The 21,533-nt window shown below is 36.7% G+C and overlaps 1 protein-coding gene across 5 annotated transcripts in view; it reads right to left on the bottom strand.

Annotated features, from left to right (window-relative positions):
* ANKRD12 (ankyrin repeat domain 12) overlaps positions 1–21,533 on the bottom strand; it is a 117,175-nt gene that overhangs the window by 32,235 nt on the left and 63,407 nt on the right. For 4 of the 5 annotated variants that reach the window (XM_057700189.1, XM_057700188.1, XM_057700191.1 and 1 more), the window contains one exon: positions 14,080–14,227. In XM_057700189.1, coding sequence (XP_057556172.1) covers positions 14,080–14,227 — 148 coding nt within the window. Of the gene's footprint in view, positions 1–4,033; positions 4,155–14,079; positions 14,228–21,533 lie in introns of those variants that run through there. The other variant, XM_057700192.1, reaches the window with a different exon arrangement.

The raw sequence follows: 21,533 nt of genomic DNA, 5'->3' as shown, positions 1-21,533 counted from the left end.
CAAAGCTCTCTGACATTCTGTCCTAAAATATGCCAACTGCTCATTGCTGTCACTTGGGAATTTTTCATCAAAATCCAAAGCTATTCTTCATATTTTCCTCTCAGACTTGTATTTCGTGCCACTGAAAAGTAATATATTTGAATAATTTTTTCAGAAAGAGAATAGAAAGTATGTCCAAGGATGTTTTCCTTTAGCCCTTTCACTTGAGTGATAGTTGGGAATGGAATTCTAGGTTCAAAGTAATTTTCATAGAACGTTGTGACTGTAGTTGTACCTGTCTTTTCACAAAATCTAGAGAACAAGAAATCAGATTCACTCTGCCTCCTCTGTAGGTATCATGTTTACCTCTGATTTGGGAGTTTTCGAGATTTTAAACAACTTTATCCTTGAAGTCATGATGAATCTAGATGTGGGGTTTTCCCTTTCCTTGCTTTTGGTTTTTTGTTTTTTACATTCCCCTTTGATCTATACATGTTTTTCTTCAGTTAAGGGGCATCTTCAATTAAAAAAATGATTTTCTCCCAACATTTGCTCTTTTGTGTAAAATGAATACTGCATATCCTGGGTATGGTTGTTTGTTTTTTTTTTTTTACTATTTTTCTCATATTTCCAATGAATTTTTTTAATGTTTCATACGTTGCCCTTCTCCCAGGTCTCAAATTAGACCTTCAGCGATGTCCAGTCTATTCTCTAGTCCTATATGGAATATTTACTTTCAGTAACAATAAACATTCTGAATTTCAAGGACTTCCCTTGTCGACTTTTTCACGGTGGTCTTGTGTTATGGTTAGTGGATCGAATGTGCCCCCCACCCCCAACCCCACGTCTCCAAGCATACTGAGAAGAACTTACCCTTCTGCTTCCTATGTAATTTATTCTCCAGATCAACTGTTGTGCTTGCTCATTTTGACCCTTCTCATTTTTCATTCAGTTGACATTCCTCAAATCTCTGTATTTCTTTTCATATTGATAAAAGGGGAAAACTCATTTCTGCAGCAGTTTTGGGGAGGACCTCTACAGCAGGCATCCCCCTACATGAGTGATCCGTGGTCCTCTCTAATAACTGCAGTCTTCTCTGAGTTTCAGAGTCTCCAGGGCTCCACTGAGAGGGATATTTCACAACTGAGGCAAGCTTCCCTTATGCCTATTTGGACTATTCCTTTGCTCTGCAATAGTCCACTCACCACAATTAATATATTTAAGAATTGATTATATAACTTATTTATTTTACCTAGCCAAGGAAGTAATGTTAGGGAAAAAACACCTGCATTTTAGGAAACAAATCTTTACAGCTTTCATATCCCTAAACTGATTGAGAAATGCAGCCTAGAGACAGGAAAATAAAATATTGGGTAATTTTTATACAGTTTCTTCCAAATCTCCATTTCTAAACCTCAACTTTCTTAAGTAAAGGTTAGGTATTTTAATTCTACTATATAGGAGAAAAGTAGTCATACATTTATTTGGAAGAAAGTATGCCATATGAGAACATACTTTCATTGTATTTCTAAAGTAACAGATATAGGTAAGAGAGTTACAGCTAAGAATTTAAGGGTGAGCTGGGGAGGGAAGAGAATATAAATCAGTAATTGAAAATACTATGTCTAAAAGCAAAATTTACATAAAAAGTAAAATCAAGTATCACACCACTCTGTATACTCCCTCCCTTCTACCAACATGTCAGTAACACAGAAACAAATTCTATAAAGTATAAATTAATCAAGATCTCCCCCCTCTGAAAATATGACTGGTATCACCACAAAAATTTTGATGTCACTAAAGGAAACTGACAAAAATCACCCAGGCTTGGCTATTTCCCTATCTATCTATTTACCTATCTATCTATCTAAATAAATAAATACATACATACATACATATAACATGGAGGTCCTTTAAACCATGACTAGATAAAACAGGATGATGTAGCTAAGGCTAAACTCATTTAATTGTATGCATATATAATATTTTAAAGTCAAAGGTCTTTTTTTAAGGGTTCTGCCCAAAGGTACCCTTCATAGAGGTTTAGTCTTAAATATTCAGCAATATCTCAAGGACTATAATTATGTGACAGACTCACTTTAAGTTGCTAGGCACTGGCAGATATTCAGTTTTTAAGGAAAACCATCAAACTAAAACATTTTAAACAAAAAATCTATTAGTTTTGGTATTTGCAATAAGCAATTTTACATATTTTGGGCAAATACACTAAAAATTTCTTGACTACTATATTTACATAAACTTCAAAAAGAGATATTTAGAAGACTATTATTTTATGTAACATAAAAATTTAAAGACATATTCATTTGCATCCAAAGAACATCCCAGCTGCAGTCACAATTTCCCATTTATTTTTCTGAGATATGAGCAAGAACTATGTAATTTTTATAGACTCCACTAAAGAATAAATGTTTACAGTATGATAATTTAGGTGTTCATAATTTCTTTCCCTTTCTCTCCATTTACCAAAATTTGACACATAAAATTTCCTTTAAAAAAAACAAAACACTCAACCTTGAATTTAAAATTCTTAAGCTTTAGAATTAGGTTGATATAATGAATCCACATAAAACACATGATAAAATCTGTATTGATTTTAAAGTACTGATTTTCAAATAAGAGAACTGTAGAGGTTTTGGTTGTTTAACTTTCAGGTAGAAGTAGCTGGTGATATTTAGAAAAAAGCTTGAAAAATTAAAATCAGAACTCTATATAAAGTGCACCATATATGTCACACAAAGCAAAAGAGAAAATGCAGAGTTTGCAAAATACAGTGATAGAATTTCTTTTAGTTATTCACTAAATTAAAGAATACCTCATTCCCTATCATACAGTATGCTCAGCCCTCTGCACATCATGGATATTTAAGTGCCTTTTCATTTCTTATAAGCACCTATACAACAGTGATATGTGAAAAAGGAAGGGTGCTGAACACCAAATACGGTGTAGTCTTTATGCTTCCAAGGTTAAAAGTTTGCTTTTAAACTTTCAAAGGTGATGCTTCTTTCTACTTATAAACTGTTAATAATCCATTTAATAAAAACTTCTGGTATATTTTGACTTGTTTTTTGTCTCTCTTGATTTATTAACTGTTATAATTCCATATGTGCATATATTAACAGTCATATTTTCATAGCTCCTGAAATATAAAACTGAGGATATGAGTTTACCAAATATAACAATATATTTAGAATAGTTACAATCTACTGTTTTAACATTAAGAAAGTAAGGCTTCAAAATACTGGTCATTTTGTATATTTTATGACACAGAAATGCATTCAGTAAACACCAGAGGGTAACAACATATCACTGTCTTTTTAAGTTTCCTAATCTGTCTTATGCTAGACTTTAAACGTAGCCTGTCTGTTTATTATGATGGAGTACTTCCTTGCTTAAGCTGAAGCATGCAAGTGAGGAAAGTTTATAGCAGCTGCTTAATAAACATGGCCAGCTTGTTGGCAGTCAAAATAAGATAAGAAAAGGATGAACAATTACTTTAACAATGCCTGGCATTTTCAACTTTGTCCACTGGGCACTGTGTTTAAGTAATAAAACCAGGGTCTGCAAACCTGAAGCAGAATCTCTACTTTGCCAATTAATGAGTGTCAGAAAGTATGCGGGGGGAGGCACTGTGTGGCACAGAGTCACCCACTTCCCCATTACCATAATTATGGTATTTGAGCATGGTCTGGCTCTCTGAACATGACTGAGTTTTCATCAGGGTAGCAAGAAGCAATCATTTGTAGCAAACACTATTATTAGGTAGAATTTTTGTCAGGAAGGTAATGTGGAATAAGACTGTGGAAAAAGGGCAGAGATTGGGGGAAAAAACTAAAGAACTATGCACATTTAAAAATGCCACACATTTGTATATAAATTAAGCTATACTAACCAGGACCTGTATTCCTGCAACAGCGTCATGAATGTCTGAGATGCATGACATAAACTGCTACTCAGTGTGGCCCATGAACTTAGGCCATTCTGCAAACTGTTCATTACTAATCTGTGCTGAAACGATGAAATAATGGACTCGTACCAGACACAGAAATCAGTCACCTCACAAGCACACTCTTAGTTCAGCTGGTATTTTTGTCACAGCATTCTTTCCTCTTTGATGAAGGAAGCAGTGCAATGATGTACATTTTGGCACAAGCTCTGTATCCTGAGGACCAGTAACAGTTTGCCGAACAGTCACTCTGAGTAGCACTATCACAAAGCACAATGCCTAATGGAATAAACCGTATTTTAAAATATTACATATATAGTACCTTTTTATCTCCTCCAAATTTATTAAGTTCTGAAATCCAAAGTCAGTTATATTCTCTTCTCTAACTTTCCAACACTTAAAGTGTATCTGTCACATGGATGAAATAACATACAAGATGGGTAACCATGCTATCAGGCTTTACATGTACAAATGTCTATGGGCAGTAAAATGAATACTCAATTAAATATTAACACACTCCGAATTTAATTAGATGGCATTAAATCTAACAAGGACCTCATGTAAATTAAGCAATAAATTTGGGTATTTTCATCAGTTGTTTTCAGCAACTTCAAAATCTTTGTATGATACTTACGGATGATTTTTATTGATGATTTTTGAATCATGCCTTGAGAGATTTTGATCAAGCAATAATTCAGGCACATTCACCATGTGGAAAATAAGTATGCTGAAAAATCAATACACAGCTGATGAACACATGAAACAGTATTAGTGAAAATCAAAAAAGGTTCTAAAAGATGTGTTTCACTCTAATGAAACATTTAAGTTCAAATAAGATACCTAACTTCTTCCATGGGAAAAATTTATTACAGCACTTCTTTCTCACAGAAAGATTTTTAACCAAAGTGGCTTTTCACAGCTACTGTTTTCTGAAGAGTTCATAGCTGTAATAAATGGGAAAATTAACACACCATTTAAAATGTGTCTATTTTTCAAATCTTCTTTTCTTACTTTCTTACGGAAGCCTATGTAATTCAGCTATTATAACTTGATTTCACGTAGCACAAAGATGTTCAAATAACTTTCAGCTTGCAACTGGTAGATGGATTTACAAATATTTTGAAAATTAAGACGTGACAGGGGTTAGGGGATGATTATGTTAGTATCTCCATTTTCTTAATCAGCTATATCCCCAGTGCTTAAACAATGCCTAACACACCATGGGTGCACACACACAGCTGTCCACTAACTGACCTGAAGAAAAAGGAGGAAGAGGAATTTAGGATAACTATCAAGTTTACGACACACATATAGCTAAATGATGCTATCATGAGTTGAGACAGGAAAAACAAGAAGAGGAGTGTAAATGGGAAAAAAAGAAGTTCCATTCAGGTACACTGATTTCTGTGGAAATTCTAAGTGGTAACATACAGAGGGCAGCTAAATATACACACATGAAGCATAAGCGAAAGGTATAGAATAAAGAGATATTTATAAAAGGCCTCACCATATAGATGGTAGTTAGAGCTGTAGTGTGGGTAAACTTTATTTGGGAGATTATGTGGTATGAGAAGAGGGTTCCAGAAAGTAAAATCTTTGGAAAAATCAACACAGGGGTGTACGGGAAGGGAATAAGGAAGAGACGAAGATGAGATCTGGAAGGAACCTGAGAAGGAATACTATGAAAAGCTGGAAGAGAATCATCTTCCAGGAGAAAAAACCAGGAGAGAACCATCTCTCTGAAACCAGGACAGGAGAACTTTAGGAAGAATGCATTCAACACTGTCAAATCCCACAGAAGACTAAAAAGACAGCTGAGTCTGCTGTTAGAAGGTGATGTGTGATATTAGTAAACAGATTTCATCGAAGGTACTTCAGGTGCACCACAATGCACTTTAAGAAGTTGGGAATGGAAGGGAATAGGGATTAAATAAACAGGGGTACAGGGCAAGAGATTTTGTAAAGTCCTGTATATTTATGTGTACAAAAATATTATCACATAACTATGTCCAGCTCTATCTCCTTTCCCTTCACCCAAGTCAACCCTTCCTCTGCCACTTGGCCCCCGACACATGCCTCATTAGCAGCCTGGGATACATCCTTCCAGATTTTGCTCCATGCTTATAAAATTTTACACAAATACATGTGCATATACACATACAGATTTTTAAGACATTGTTCATTTTCCTAAAATGAAATACTATGATCATTTCTTGACTGTTCTAACTCAACAACATCTTATGAAAATCTCTCCAAGTAACTGGTACAGCGTTAAGATGTACCTTTTCATGGCTGTACAATGGTCCACAATGTGGCTATATACCTTGATTTATGCAACCAATCCCCTGTATGACTATTTTTTCTTTTGCCACTGAAAACAGTGCTGTAATAAACATGGGATATTCCCAGAAATATGACTACTATATTAAGGAGCATAAGTACTTTTAAACCGTTTTTATAATGGTAGATTTTGACTTCACACAAAAGTAGACAGAATGTTATACTGATCCCCCATGTACTCATCACTCAGCTCCAACATCCATCAATCTCTGGCCAACCTGTACCTCTATTCATCCTACTCCTGTATCATTTTGAAGCACATCCCATTCATTGTATCATTTCATCTTGTATTTTGTTAGCTGTTGCCAGACTGTTTTTTCAAAAAGACTAACAATTCACATACCTTTCTTTTAACCCCGTCTCCTACTAGTTCTCCATAACTTCTTTTTTAAAAAAGTAAGAAAATACATTGACATAGCTTTTGTTTTTAATTTATTTATTTATTTACTTTTGGCTGCACTGGGTCTTCGTTGCTGCATGCGGGGCATGTTTTTGTGGGTCTTCTCTAGTTGTGGTAAGCGGGGCCTACTCTTCATTGCGGTGCATAGACTTCTCACTGCGGTGGCTTCTCTTCTTGTGGAGCATGGGCTCTAGGCACAGGCTTCAGTAGTTGAGGCATGCAGGCTCAATAGTTGTGGCTCTTGGGCCCTAGAGCACAGGCTCAGTAGTTGTGGTGCACGGGCTTAGCTGCTCCACGGCATGTGGAATCTTCCTGGACCAGGATCGAGCCTGTGTCCCCTGCATTGGCAAGTGGATTCTTTTTTTTTAAAATAAATCAATTTATGTATTTATGTATTTACTTATTTTATTGGCTGTGTTGGGTCTTTTCTGCCGTGCACGGGCTTTCTTCTTAGTTGCGGTGAGTGGGGGCTACTCTTCGTTGTGGTGTGTGGACTCCTCATTGCCGTGGCTTCTCTTGTTGTGGAGCACAGGCTCTAGGCACGTGGGCTTCAGTAGTTGCAGCATATGGGTTCAATAGTTGTGGCTCACAGACTCTAAAGCACAGGCTCAATAGTTGTGGCGCACGGGCTTAGCTGCTCTGCGGCATGTGGGATCTTCCTGGAGCAGGGATCAAACCCGTGTCCCCTGCATTGGCAGGCAGATTCTCAACTGCGCCACCTAGGAAGCCCCGGCAGGTGGATTCTTAAACACTGCACCACCAAGAAAGTCCTACTAATATAGCTTTTAAATCCCTAAATTATCTTTCTTTTACCGTAACAAGTGAACAATACCTTGGGCCAGGTACAGAATGCTTATGCTGCAGTTTTTTCTCTCAGTACTCTACCTTCCACTGTTGTAAGTTAGAAGTCTAATGCCAATGCAATTGTATTTCCTTGTGTGTAACCTGCTACACTCAGAATTTACAAGGAATTTCATCAAAATATGTCTAGGGGTATGTGTATACGCTTCCATCAATCCACTTGGAGCTCACTAAGCTTTATAATTGATAAGACTCAGGCTTGCTTCAGTTCAGGAACATTTTTTTCTATTTGTATAATTATGGACTATTCTCTGTGGGAAGACATTCGGGAACCTTTCTGAAACATTGAAAATGTTGAAGTATGTGGGCCGAGCGATGGGATTCAGAATGTCCTGCTTGAGCAGTGGAGGAACTGAGGGTGCGGGGCGTGGAGACTAATATCACCCTGTTTGGCCCTGAAGGACGGCTGGTTAGCCAAAGACGGGTAAGATTCCTCAGAGGAGGAACAACCTAAGACAGGCACAGCCGTAGAGGGGCCAACAGGGGTGGTGCATAGAGCCTTCCTTATATCACCCTGTTTGGCCCTGGAGGATGACTGGTTAGCCAGAGACGGGTAAGATTCCTCAAGGGAGGAACAACCTAAGACAGGCACAGTCGCAGAGGGGCCAACACGGTGGGGCACAGACCCCTAATATCTGAGAGAGGTCTCCTGCCCCCAGGGCTGTTTTGCTCTCCACCCCCAGCTCAAATCCACACCTGCTCAACTCGGACCCAGGAAGTAAACAAAGATAATTGCCTCAGTCATGTGAGGCCTTTGATTGTTTATGGGTGTAACCTGAGAATGTTAGCCCAGGAACTCAATAAAAGCAACCTGGGATGAGTCAGCGGGGCTCTTGATCCGAGAGGTCTTGAGCCCCCCCCCCCCCCACCCCAGTCCCACTTTTCTCTTCAGTCTGTGTCTGTGTCTTCTTCAAGCTTGCGGCACCCGTCACTCACCTCGAGTCGCCGAGCTGGTCTTGGCAATTCTCCATCTGTTTCTTTTTTTCTCTTTTAAATTCCCATAACTGGCTATTATTCACATGTCAAATCTGTTAGAGCTCCTACAATAACCAGGGCATGGAAGCAACCTAAACGTCCATCAACAGAGGAATGGATAAAGAAGATGTGGTACATATATACAATGGAATATTACTCAGATGTAAAAAAGGAACAAAACAGTGCCATTTGCGGAGACATGGATGGACCTAAAGATTGTCATACAGAGTAAAGTAAGTCAGAAAGAGAAAAACATCATATAATATCGCTTAGGTATGCAATCTAGAAAAATGGTACAGATGAACTTATTTACAAAGCAGAAACAGAGTCACAGGTATAGGGAACAAACTTATGGTTATGGGGGGGAGGGGAGTAGGATGAATTGGGAGATTGGGATTGACATATATACACTACTAAGTATAAAACAGATACCTAACGAGAACCTATTGTATACCACAGGGAACTCTACTCAATGCTTTGTGGTGACCTAAATGGTAAGGAAATCTAAAAAAGAGTGGATATATGTATAAATGATTCACTTCGCTGCAAGGCAGGAATTAACACATTGTAAAGCAACTACATACCAACAAAAATTTAAAAAAAAAAAAGATCTGTTACAGCTCCTAGATCTTTTCCGTAAGTCTTTTATCTTCTCTCTTCTTTCAGGATTCTTTCTCTTTGTATTTTCTCTTCGTATTTCCCTGTGTTGTGAGAATTTGTTTTACTTGATTTTACAGCTTAATCATTTAAGTCCCATTTCAGCTCATCTACTGTGTTGTCTGATTGTATAATCATATTTTTTTATTAGCTCCATAAAAGCCTTTGTGCTGTGCTTGAATTTTCTTAAGTACTCATTTTGTTGTTGCTGTTGAAGTTGAAGTAGTCCAGAGGCAGCTCTTTGCAGGAGGTGGAAGGGAAAGTGGGCTCCCTCGGGACTGCCATTCAGCACTGAAGCACCTGGAGGAGACCTCCCTGTTGCTGGACTAGGTCTTCTCCAGCTTCCCCAGTCTCAGTAATTGATGAACTCAGTCTACATGTTCAGCTACTCCTTCAATTTGAGAAGGATGGCAGATTCCAGCATAACCCCTAAGGGCCAGTTACACCTCCCCCCCGGCCCCCCGCCCCCCGCCATTCAACAAATATTTATTAAGCAATGTCTATGTACCAAACACTTTAGTTTACATTTACTGGACGGTGAAGGAGTGAAAATACACAGGAAAAGGAAAGCTGCCACCTTTACAATTTTGCCAATAGTTTTAGCTCCATCGTTACCATTCCCACTACAAAACACTGCTGTCAACCCTTTAACCAACCTTAAGTTTTTCCCTCTTTATTCCTCCCTTTCCCCCTGTCTCTTCTTCTTATAGTCAGTTCCCCTCTTGGATGGGTTATAATTAAGTGGAATAATCCTAAGCGAAATAATCAAGGAATAATAGGAACGATCACTAAAATAAAGGAACGATCACTAAAATAAAGGAACGATCACTATTGCTGGCCCCTTCTCAAAACTATTAAAAAACTTACCAGGCATTTCCCCTAACATGTCATCTTAAGAATTTCTTAGTATTAAAAAACCCCAATATCCTGAATCTTATATGTGCTATTCATCTTAAATGAGTTTTGTAAAAACTTCTCTCGGAGCAGTATAATTTATCTGTTAAATACATGCTTAATATTTTAGTCTTGCCCATTTTTTGGAAGTTTGATATGACTTTTAACTCATTTTTATTATTTTCTACAGGTTCTTCTTATTTTCGTACAATTTACCTGTTGGGAAATGATGCTGTTGGGGTTTCCTACAGTTTAAATGTTGCTTGGTGCAGCTCAGCATGCTGCTCTGTCTGGGTATTTCCTGCAAATGGCAGCTGGATTCTGAGGACTGAGGAGTGGAGGAGAATGCCCCTCCAGCAGGTGGCAGGCAATGTTGTCTGTCTTTCTCTAATTTAATGTTAGCGATTGTTGATCCTCAATGCCCCCATACAATAACTAACAGAGGGTTGCAAAATGGTCAGTCTTCCTTTTCTCTCTTTTAGCTGGATCAATCTTATAAAATACATTTCTCCTCACCCATAATGAGGTTAACCAGTGACAGAGTTCATATAGGAATATGAAGGTGAAATAAATGATTTTTTCCCCTTTTTTGCCTAATTTTTAAGATACCAAATTGGTTCCCTGATGATCATGAATTTAAAAATTCATCATAGACTCGTGAATTTAAGCATATTTGATGGGTTTCAAATCTTTGCAATTAACATCCTTACTGAAGCTAAACTATTCCATTTCCACTGTTCAAGTTTCCCCCCAAGGCCTTCTGACAAGACCTGAAATCTGAAATGACAAGATGTTCCAAGCTCATCTTAAATATTTCCTGCCCTAGACTTAGCATCATCCATGTTTTCCAAGAAGCCTTGGTTTTCTTTTAGGAGAAAATATTTCCTAATTATAGTCTGGGTACTAGGAATGATTACGGCTACTGTTTCACTCGGCTTTAGATCTTTCCAACGGACAAAGCGAAAAATTTTATGTATTTGCACATATTTTAGATTTTATTTGGAAATAATTGCAAACTCACAAAAAGTTAGAAAAACAAAAAATAATAAACACTATATTATCCTTTGTCCAGGTTTCCCTATTGTTAATATTTTACTCTCTTGCATGATAAATTTACTTTCTCTCTCCATATACACGTGTATAAAAATACATTTTTTCCCTGAACTCTATGAGGGTAATTACATATATCATGGCTCTTTATCCCTATATACTTCAGTGAGTATTTCCTAAGACGTAAGTATTTCCTAAGACATAAAGATATTCTCTTGTTACCACAGTACAGTTATCAACTTCATAAATTTACACTGATACAACACCAACCTACTGTCCACACTCCTCACTAAATGATCTAATGATATCTTTCATAATCTTTCCCCCTCCAGGACAGAAACCAGTCTTGGAGCAGGTACTGCCTGTAATTACTACCTCTTTGGACAGCCTGGAACATTTCTATTGCCTTTACTGGTTCATGACACTGACATTTCTTAATCTTTGTTGACAGTGTCTTTTAAAAAGAAACAGAACATTCCTCATGATTATACATTCCCAGCCAGAATGCTACAAGTGATGTTATATCCTTCTCAGGGTACCACATCGAGATGCACATGATATGCATCTGTCTCTCCTCTGATGATGTTAATTTTGATCACTCAGTTCAGGTGGTGCTGGATTTCTCTTACCATATAATCATTGTTTTTTTTTTTTTTTGCCTCCTCTCTTGTAATGTGAAAAGGTCATGTAAATACCTGCCCTTATAAAAAAAAAATTCTCCCTAGATTTATCAGCCATTAGTGATTCTTGCCTAATGATCTTTACCATGAGGGGTGTAAACAATCAGGTAGAGGTGGGCATTGACCAGGAAGGGGCATAAGGAATTTCCTGGAGTATTGGAGATATGCTGTATCTTGATAAGGTCTATGCATGCATTTCTCAAAGCTCACAGAATGTTTTATTAAAGAATTATTAATTTCACAAATGTAAAAACAGCTGGTGCGTACAGAGGGTTCACTGTACAATGCTTCAAATTTTGTTGTATATCTGAACATTTTCATAATAAAATATTGAGATTTTAACTTCTGCAGAGCAAAGCACATCATCAACAAAAAGAAAAGGCAACCTATGAAATGGCATTCTCCAAATGAATGGGAGAAAATCCTTGCAAATCATGTATCTGATAAGGGGTTAATATCCAAAATATATAAAAAACTCAGACAACTAAATAACAAATAATCCGATTTAAAAAAATGGGCAAGGAATCTAAATAAACATTTTCCCAAAGGAGACACATAGATGGCCAAGAGACACATGAAAAGATGCTCAACATCAATAATCATCAGGGAAAAGAAAATTAAAACCACAATGCGGTATCACCTCATACTTATCGGAAAATCTATTATCAAAAAGAAAGGAAATTTCAAGTGTTGGCTTGAGGATGTGGAGAAAAGGAACCCTTGTGCACCACTGGTGGGATTGCGAATTGGTATAGTCACTATAAAAAACAGGATGGAGGTTCCTGAAAAAATGAAATATAGAACTACCATGTGATCCACCAATTCCACCTCTGGTTATTTATCCAAAGAAAATGAAAACACTAATTCGAAAAAATATCTGCACCTCCACATTCATTGCAGCATTATTTCCAATAGCCAAGATATGGAAATAACTTGGGTGACCATCAAAAGATAAATGCATAAGGAAAACATGGTACATGTATACAATGAAATAGTATTCAGCCATAAAAAAGAACACAGTATTGCCATTTGAGACAATATAGATGAACCTTGAAGGCATTATGCTAAGTGAAATAAGTCAGACAGGGAAAGACTAATACTGTATGATCTCATATGTGTAGTCTAAAAACAGAAACAAAACCCAAGCTCATCGATACAGAGAAAGATTGGTGGTTGTCAGAGATAGGGGTGGGTAAAATGGGTGAAGTGGGTTACAAGGCACAAACTTCCAGTTATAAAGTTATGAGGATGTACTATACCTGGTGACTGTACTTAATACTGTATTGCATACTTGAAAGCTGCTAAGAGAGTAGATCTTAAAAGTCCTCATTATAAGAAAGAGAAAAAACTTTGTAACTACGTATGGTGACCATTACTAACTAGACTTATTGTAGTGATCATTTTGCAGTGTATACAAATAGCAAATCATTATATTGTACATGTGAAACTAATATAATATTATATGTCAATTATACCTCAATTAAAAAAAAGTAAATGGGAGACACGTGGTTCTATTGCCCTCTGGCAATAGCTGAGATTAAATGAGTATGGTTTCATTTTATTTATAAACAATATAAAAGTAGTATTATTACCTAATTGCTTATAGAAACTATTTAAAATTTTGCAAAGATGTGGCCAATTATGAGACTTATTAAACTGTTTTCCATTGATTTTTGCCTGAAACACGGTGAATGCCTCCTATCTGTATACAAAACACTTTCTTCAATACAGGAAAGTTTTTCTCTGTTACATTTTTTAATTTTTTTTTTTTAGACTCTGTGCCAAAAGTTTTATGAAATATTCTTTTTGGATCTTTCCTTCTTAAAACTGTGATTGTAAAATTGTGCCCCTATTTTACAACAATGACCAGAGTTCAACCACCTAAATCACAAAAATAAAAATGCAAAGATGACTCATTAATGCCAGGAAGGGTTTGGTTAGTGGTGCTCTAATTTATAAAAGAATTCAGACATGGTATAGCTAGTGGTGGTAGTATGTAGCAGTGGTGGTAGCTATTAATGGGAAGAGTGACTGCAATAGGCTTGAATGCAACATTAGCAACTTGTGGGGAAAAGAAATCACAGAAATAGGGCAAGAGCATTATGACTCCATTTTCACAGAGGACATGTAGCAAATACCTAAATTTAGGTTACTAAATCCACCATTCTTAATAGCTAGATAGCATTATTTAAGGTACTCAAATATTTTAGATATCATAAAGTAGAATATTCTAAATATCACGTCAAACAGGTGAATGTAGATGATTATGTGGAACAAACCTGTGTAACTCTCATCATCATCAGATAAAGGCACCTCTCTTTTTAGCAGCAATTCCAACTCCTCTGTTTCTGCTACATCCACTGGACGCTCCCCATGTTTATTAGCTTGAAATGGATTTCCACCATGACGAAGCAGCAGTTTCACTATCTGCAACATTAAAAAGTAGGAAGACTCAGTCCTTTTGCAGACTGCGTTATTTCAACCATTCTCTGGACCACATTCATATCCTCTTACTTCATCTACTTGGCCTCCTTTCCTCAGTGTCTATTCTAAACCATAATTACTCTCAAGTTCCATTTTCATTTCCATCCCCATTCTGATCGTATGTACTACAAAGAAATTTGCTCCTCAAAATGTAAGCTGGGCTATTTAACACTGAATCTCATTATTTTTCTTCCTGTTTCATCATAATTTGACAAATATTTACTGAGTACTTATTAACAAGCACTGCAGATAAATCAATCAACAAGAGTAACAAGCTCCCGAGCCTCTGGGAGTCTACAGGCTACAAGAAGTCTCAAAAGAAGTATTTCCCTTTTGTTTAAGGCTACCATTGCTATCAAGGCTCTTAATCATCATCTTTCCCCCATCTCCCTGGGATTTAAACTATCACTAATTGACTTGGGTTTACTTAAAACTAATGAAGCTTAAACTTCAAGGTCCCTCATTTTCATGGTCCCCTTACACAGCCCTCTAATTTTTTATTCATTTCTCAAAGAACCCTGCCCCCACAAATTATATAAGCTTTGGGCTCCACAAACCAAGATGTGCCTGGTTAGTCATCATTTCATTTTTTTGTTTGTTGCTTATTTCTCTTCCTTTCTATATTTCTTACCTCTTTTTTTTTTCCTTTTCTTTTTTAAACTAAGGGCTGTGTATTTATTTATTTGGCTGCATTGGGTCTTAGTTGCGGTATGCAGGATCTTTGTTGCAGCATGTGGGCTTTTCTCTACTTGTGGCGTGTGGGCTCCAGAGCGCACGGGCTCAGTAGTTGCTCTAGAGTGTGCAGGCTCCCTAGCTGTGGCACATGGGCTCTCTAGTTGTGGCACAGGACCTCTAGAACATCCAGGCTCAGTAACTGTGGCACATGGGCTCTAGAGTGCATGGGCTCAGTAATTGCAGCACACTGGCTTAGTTGTCCTGCTGCATGTGGGATCTTAGCTCCCCGACTAGGGATTGAACCCACATTTCCTGCATTGGAAGGTGGATTCTTAACCACAGGACCACCAGGGAAGTCCCTTCTTATCTCTTTTTTGATTGGCTCCTTTTTAGAAGCCAATCTTTCCAGTTCATGTTTCTTTTGCCTTAAAACAATAATGGCAATAAAGAAATGAAACACAGATTAAAAAAAAGAAACTGTTCAAACCTATACTCCCCTCCTCTAAATCTCTCTTCTTTCCTTTACAGTCAAGATCCTGAAAAGATATCTACCCTTGCCGCCTTGACTACTTTTTTCTTATTGGCCCTTCACCCTTCAACCTACAATTACGTTACTGTCAGTCCAATGAAGTGAGTCTCCTACGATTTATAAATATCTAAGCCATAGATTGTTTTCCTAGGGCTCTGTCCTTGTTCATTCTCTCCTTGCAGAGTTCACCCATCCTGAATGTGATGACAATTATGCAATCTATTAATTCGTTTTCATTCTCTTGCTTGTTTCTTCTTAGCCCTTTTCTTGAGCTTCAAAACCAAATATCCAAATGTTCTTTGGATATATTGTATTTCAATACAAAAGCTGAAACCAACAGGTCCCAGAGTTTATTGAACGTGCACCCTTATCTTTTATCTGTTTCCATTTTCAGTGACTGACACCAAAATAGACCCACTCACTGAAGCCAAAAAGCCAGGAGTCATCTCTGATTCTTGTTTTTCACTCCTATTCTATGTCAAATAGGTGGCCAAGTATTATTAATTCTGCTTCCCTAACATCTCCTCTTGTTTTGAGGCTCTACTTCCAGTGACATGAGTGTGTTCTATCATAGCTAAATGCATACTATATTAACACATTTCTCCCCTTATCCTAGACTATAAACTTGATGTGAGATCTTTATTCATCTTTGTATTCCCAACATATAACTGGTATTTTCTGGTACTTATGAAATACATCATCTGTTTTTAAAAAATATTAAACAAAGTGTTATAAATTAGAAATTTCTAACAAATGAAAGTATTTCAGAATAATATTCACAGTGAATTAAATAATAGAAACCTTTTCTAGACTATGAAAGAATAAACCATCAATGCAGAATACCTGAAATGTAAAAATGTATAAAGAAAACAAATTACTCATGATCTCAACTGTTATTATTTAATTTCCCTTTCTGTTTACTAATTTTTTATCAAATTACATGTTTACAATTTTAAAAGATCAATAGGTTTTCAAGGCTGCTGGTGAAGAACAATTACCCCTGATATTTATCTACGTACACTTAAGTAACATACTTAACATGCTGCTTCCCTATTTTTCAGTGTTAGGCACTGTCTATTGTCTTACAATGGAAGACATGGATTCAGCTCTCTTTTACCAACTCCATCCCTCTCCTTCCATACACATCCACTTCCCCCTCCACCTAACTTTCCAAGATAGACATATTATTTTTTGTGCATGCATTATGATTAATATGAATGTTGAACCAAGTAGTACACCATGACTAAATTTCCATTCTTACACAAGTTTGTTTTGCCCCATAAAGTTAATTATCTTGATTTTTTTCTTTGTTCAGTTTTCTACATACTCAGCTTTAATTTATCCCCCATTCTGCTACAAGTATACATCTCTTCAATTCACCATGTTTCTGTTAAACTCCTTTCCTCCAAGCTTTCTAAATTGCTTTGAAATGGACTGGCTGCTATCTAGATGTGCTTCCCAGCTGTCATCTTGGCATCTCCATTTATCCTATCATCCTAGAAATACCCTTCCTGCAATCTTGTGTTGGAGTCTTTAGATCTTATTTTCTTTCTTGGTTTATTTCCTCATTTTGCTGAAACTCCAGCTCCGGGAGATTCCTAAAAAAAGAGTAAATATTCTGAGATATTTACATGTCCGAAAACACCTTTATTCTATCCTCAGTTGATTAATACTTATTCTGGATATAGAATAATTTTCCCTCCAATTTTTAAGACATCATCATCATCTTCTAGCTTCTAGTATTGTTACTGAAAATTATGATGCCATTCTGCTTTTTTACCTTTATATGGAACTTGCTTTTTCTCTCTGTAAGCTCTCTGCCTGTCGTTCTGAAATTCCAGGATAATGACTTTTGATCTTGGTCTTCTTAACTTCCATCATGCTGAGCATTCAATTAACCTTTCAACCTGAAGATCCACAACCCTTCAGTTCTGAGAAAATTCCTGGTTTTATTTATTTGATAATGTCCTATGTTTTCACTGTTCTGTCTTCTAAGAACTCTTGTTAAGATACTGGATCTCATGAATTCATCTTCTTTTTTCTCATTTCCCCTCCTCCATCTTTGTCTTTTTGTTTCCTAGTTTCTGGGAGATTTCCTCAATTTTACCTTTAACCCTCAATGCTCCGTTTTTCATTTCTGCTACCATATTATTAATTTCCAAGAACTTTTTTTTTTTAATTTGTTAACTATTCCTTATTTAGCAAGCCTTCAGTTTTTGTTTCATGGCTACAACAAACTCTCATCTCTTTGGGGACAGTAATGGGTTTTTTGTTCCTACTTTTCTATTTGCTTGTTCTGGTCTTTTCCTTCCATATTAGTGACCTTTCTCAAAGGCTGTCCACATTTAAGAGTAAGGTACTAAAAGACATACTGAAAGTTTTTTAGGCATAGGTAGGACTTGTTAACAGATGGACTTTGTGCTAGTGCGATATGACTGGGCCATTTCATCAGAGCCCCCTCCTGACTAGTTCATTTTTCTTTGGAGAAATCTTTCAATTCCTGCCCTAGAACTGTTTTACTGTCAGCATTCTGGTTGACTGAGGTCTTAATGTTCAGTATGTTTTACTTAATTAGCTTACATTTAATCCCTACTCCCAACTATTCTTGTGGTATGTCAGTCTAGACCATATGGCTTATATGTGTCAGGAAATACACATCCAATCATCTGCCACAGAAATGTGCAGTCATCTAGCTGTGAAGGGTTAGGAAGGGAATATAAGGGTAAAAAACTACTTTGATTCAATCCTCTTGTTTTCAGTTTTATTCAACAGGCACTTCCAGATGAACCCAGCCATCAACTGCTGAGCTTCAGTTTTTCTGGGATTCTGTATGAAATGGCTTTGGTTTCAATTTTCTTGGATTTTTTAAATCAGGAGCTGATAAATTTGGTCTGTAGGCCAAATCTGGCCTGCTGACTAAGAATAGTTTTATATTCTTATAAAGTACTTTAAAAAGAATTGGTAAAAGAGAATTACAGAGGAGGAGATAGGAAGAAGAGAGAGGGAGAAGGGAGGAGGGGGCAGTGGAGGTGACATGTGGCCTGCAAAGCCTAAAATATTTACTATCTGGCCCGCTACAGAAAAAGTTTGCCAAACCCTGTTCTATGTAATCACCACTCATTCCTCAAACTTCTATCTCCCAAAATATTGGTTTTGTTTCTTCTGTTCTTTGTTCTGTGGGTCTGTGTCCTTTAAATCTCCCCTTCCTATCATTTTAGGGGTTTGAGAAGGTAACTGAAATAAAAACTTTGTTATTATAAATAATGCTATAGTGAACATCTTTATAAGCTGAAACCCACCACCCCTGCCCTTAGGCTTATTTCCTTAGGCTAGAGTCCTAGAATGAGAAAACAGAAGGATCTTGATACTGCTGAATGCTTCTATACATGCCAGAAAATAATCAAAAAACATTTATTCCTGACTATGATGAGACAGTTGGTTCATTCAAACAGCCTACAATAACCCTAACCTAAATAATCAATACTTTACAGATTCTCACATGCAAAAAATTATTCTAAAAAGAATTTTAAATAACAAAGTTGCTTAAAACATAGCAGGCAGCACACCAGAAGTAGGTTAAAATGATCAGACAAGAAGAAAATAAACATAGATAGTATCCAAAATAGAACTAGGAACAGGGCTATTGTATTGAATGTATATTATGAAGTACTATATACATGTGTGAAAGGTAGGCCAAAGATAGATTCTTAGTAAGCTCTGTTAATCCCCTCTTACTCTAAATAATTTAGAATACAACTGCTGTCTTTCTGTTTCTCCTACCTTAGAAATGCTTTATGGGTGGTTGAAGTTGTCATGAGTGTTACTGAGTGACAGAGTTTAAGTCTTTGATGGATACTCATGATATATGGTACAGACATACACAAATGAGGTTTTGGTGGCTCTCATTTCCCTCCTCCTCCTTGGGGACAAGTAAAAGAACAAGGAGAGAACAACCCTCAATAGCTCTGAATTGTGACTCCTACTAGCCTAGGCATGTCGGTAGGAGGAAAAGCAAAGGTCTCTTGAAAACAGCACGTCAGTTTCCCTCTGGAAAGAGACTGGAAATAGTGTTTGACTCCTTGTAAGTACATCAGCTCAAAGGTCAGCTTCTGGAAACATTTCGCAGCAATGTGCATATTTAGAAACTTGTATTCACAGAAACATGTCTTACAAGGCATAATTCTTTAGCATTACATTAAGAAATCAGGAAATCTTTTAATGCAACATTTAAAGAAAAACTATTCATGTCTGATAAACTATCAGTAATGCCTTTTAAAAAGGGGCAATAAGTACAGTATTTAAAATAGCAAAGCCAGAATACAAATCATGCATGCATGGGACTCACAATTCAACTCAGAAAACAGACAAGCACATGAGTAAAGAATAATATAGTAAGTGCTATCACGTAAGTATGTATGAATAGTCAAGGAAGCAAAAAAGACTGGAACAATGCTAAGGAACAATCAGTTTAGGAAAAATAACATTTTAGGCTACCTTTTTTTCAAAATCAGAACTTCTTTGAGAATTATGAAAAATATTAACAGAATTTAAATGAGAAAAATGGCATCTTTAATTTCCTAATTTTCGTTTCCAAAATATTTGAGTATATTTGAAAAATGGCAATATAAAACTAGCCTTTTAATCTTTGACCTCTGACACTTCTATAACATTTTAGATTTCAAGGTACGTTTATGTGCGCAGTGTCTTTTGTTCATTCAAAATACCCCCTTTAGCTAGGTATTATTTATTATGTGATTTAAAGATGAAGAAATGGAAGTTGAGAGGAAAAAAGTAACTTGTTTGAGATAACACATTTGGGAAACTGGCCAGGCAGAACTGAATTCATACCTATCTTCATTCCAAATTCCATTTTTTTCTCAAGTAAAGTGGCTTTTAAAAGGCAGCGAGCACGACACTGAAATTTTTATCGTGTCAAAAAAGAAAATAAGGCAGAGTGTTTGCTGCTAACGAGAGAAAAAAGGGTATTTCCCAGCAGAAAGGTATGAGATGATATCAAAATCCCATCTAGGGCATTACAAAGCATGTTCTATGTTATTCGCTAGAAAGTAGAGACAGTGTATAGAATAACAACTCTTCCAGATTAATGAATTATTACCTCACTTTGTCTTAAAAAGACACTGGTATTTATCCTTTTAAGTCCCTTAATTTGGACTCATATCAGTTTTATAGACTTGGAAATGTCTTAGACCAGTGAGACCTCTTATGTCTTTGTTTCTCCATGTTCTGGGAGAAGCTGAGGGTATTGGAATGTAATGGGTCATACAGTTTCAACAAGAGACACCAGATGGTTGTTCATTTACTGCGATGATTAAAATAATTAATACTGGAACTTCCCTGGTGGTCCAGTGGGTAAGACTCCTCGCTTCCAATGCTGGGGGCCCAGGTTTGATCCCTGGTTGGGAAACTAGATCCCGCATGCATACTGCAAGTAAGAGTCCGCATGCAGCAACCAAAAAGCCCAAACGCCACAACTAGGAAGTATGCATGCTGCAGCTAAAAAAGATCCCGCATGCTACAATTAAGACCTGGTGCAGCCAAAATAAATAAACATTTTAAAAATATTAATATATATAAAGCATTTACAACACTTCTTATTCCACAGTGAAAACACACAAATATTGCTGTGAGAAGTTAATGTAATGTGGTTCACAATCACTCCAGCCAGAGACTGGAAATCTCAGAGAGGCTGAGCATCCCACATGAAATTAATGGCAAAGAGAAATCCTTGGACAGCATCTATGCTACAGATCTAGAGAGAAGATACTCCCAATTAAAGTAGGATACAAGATATCGTGTACACAAGGATATTCTCAAAAATAATAGACTGATCAATGTGTCTGACCTTATTTAGGGGCATTTTAGAGTTATGTGAGAAATAGATACATAGAAAACTAAATAAGAAAAATGAGAACAAGGCAGTATAGTAACCAAGGTAATAAACAAAAATCCAAGAGAAAATACAATTATAGTACACTCTGTGAGTCTCTGAGCAGCAATATATATTAAAATTCTTTGCAGGGGGTC

This window comes from Hippopotamus amphibius, chromosome 11 (assembly GCF_030028045.1).
Source record: "Hippopotamus amphibius kiboko isolate mHipAmp2 chromosome 11, mHipAmp2.hap2, whole genome shotgun sequence".
NCBI lineage: Eukaryota > Metazoa > Chordata > Mammalia > Artiodactyla > Hippopotamidae > Hippopotamus > Hippopotamus amphibius.
Note: the sequence above shows the minus strand (reverse complement) of the source record. Positions and strands in the feature narration are given on the sequence as shown.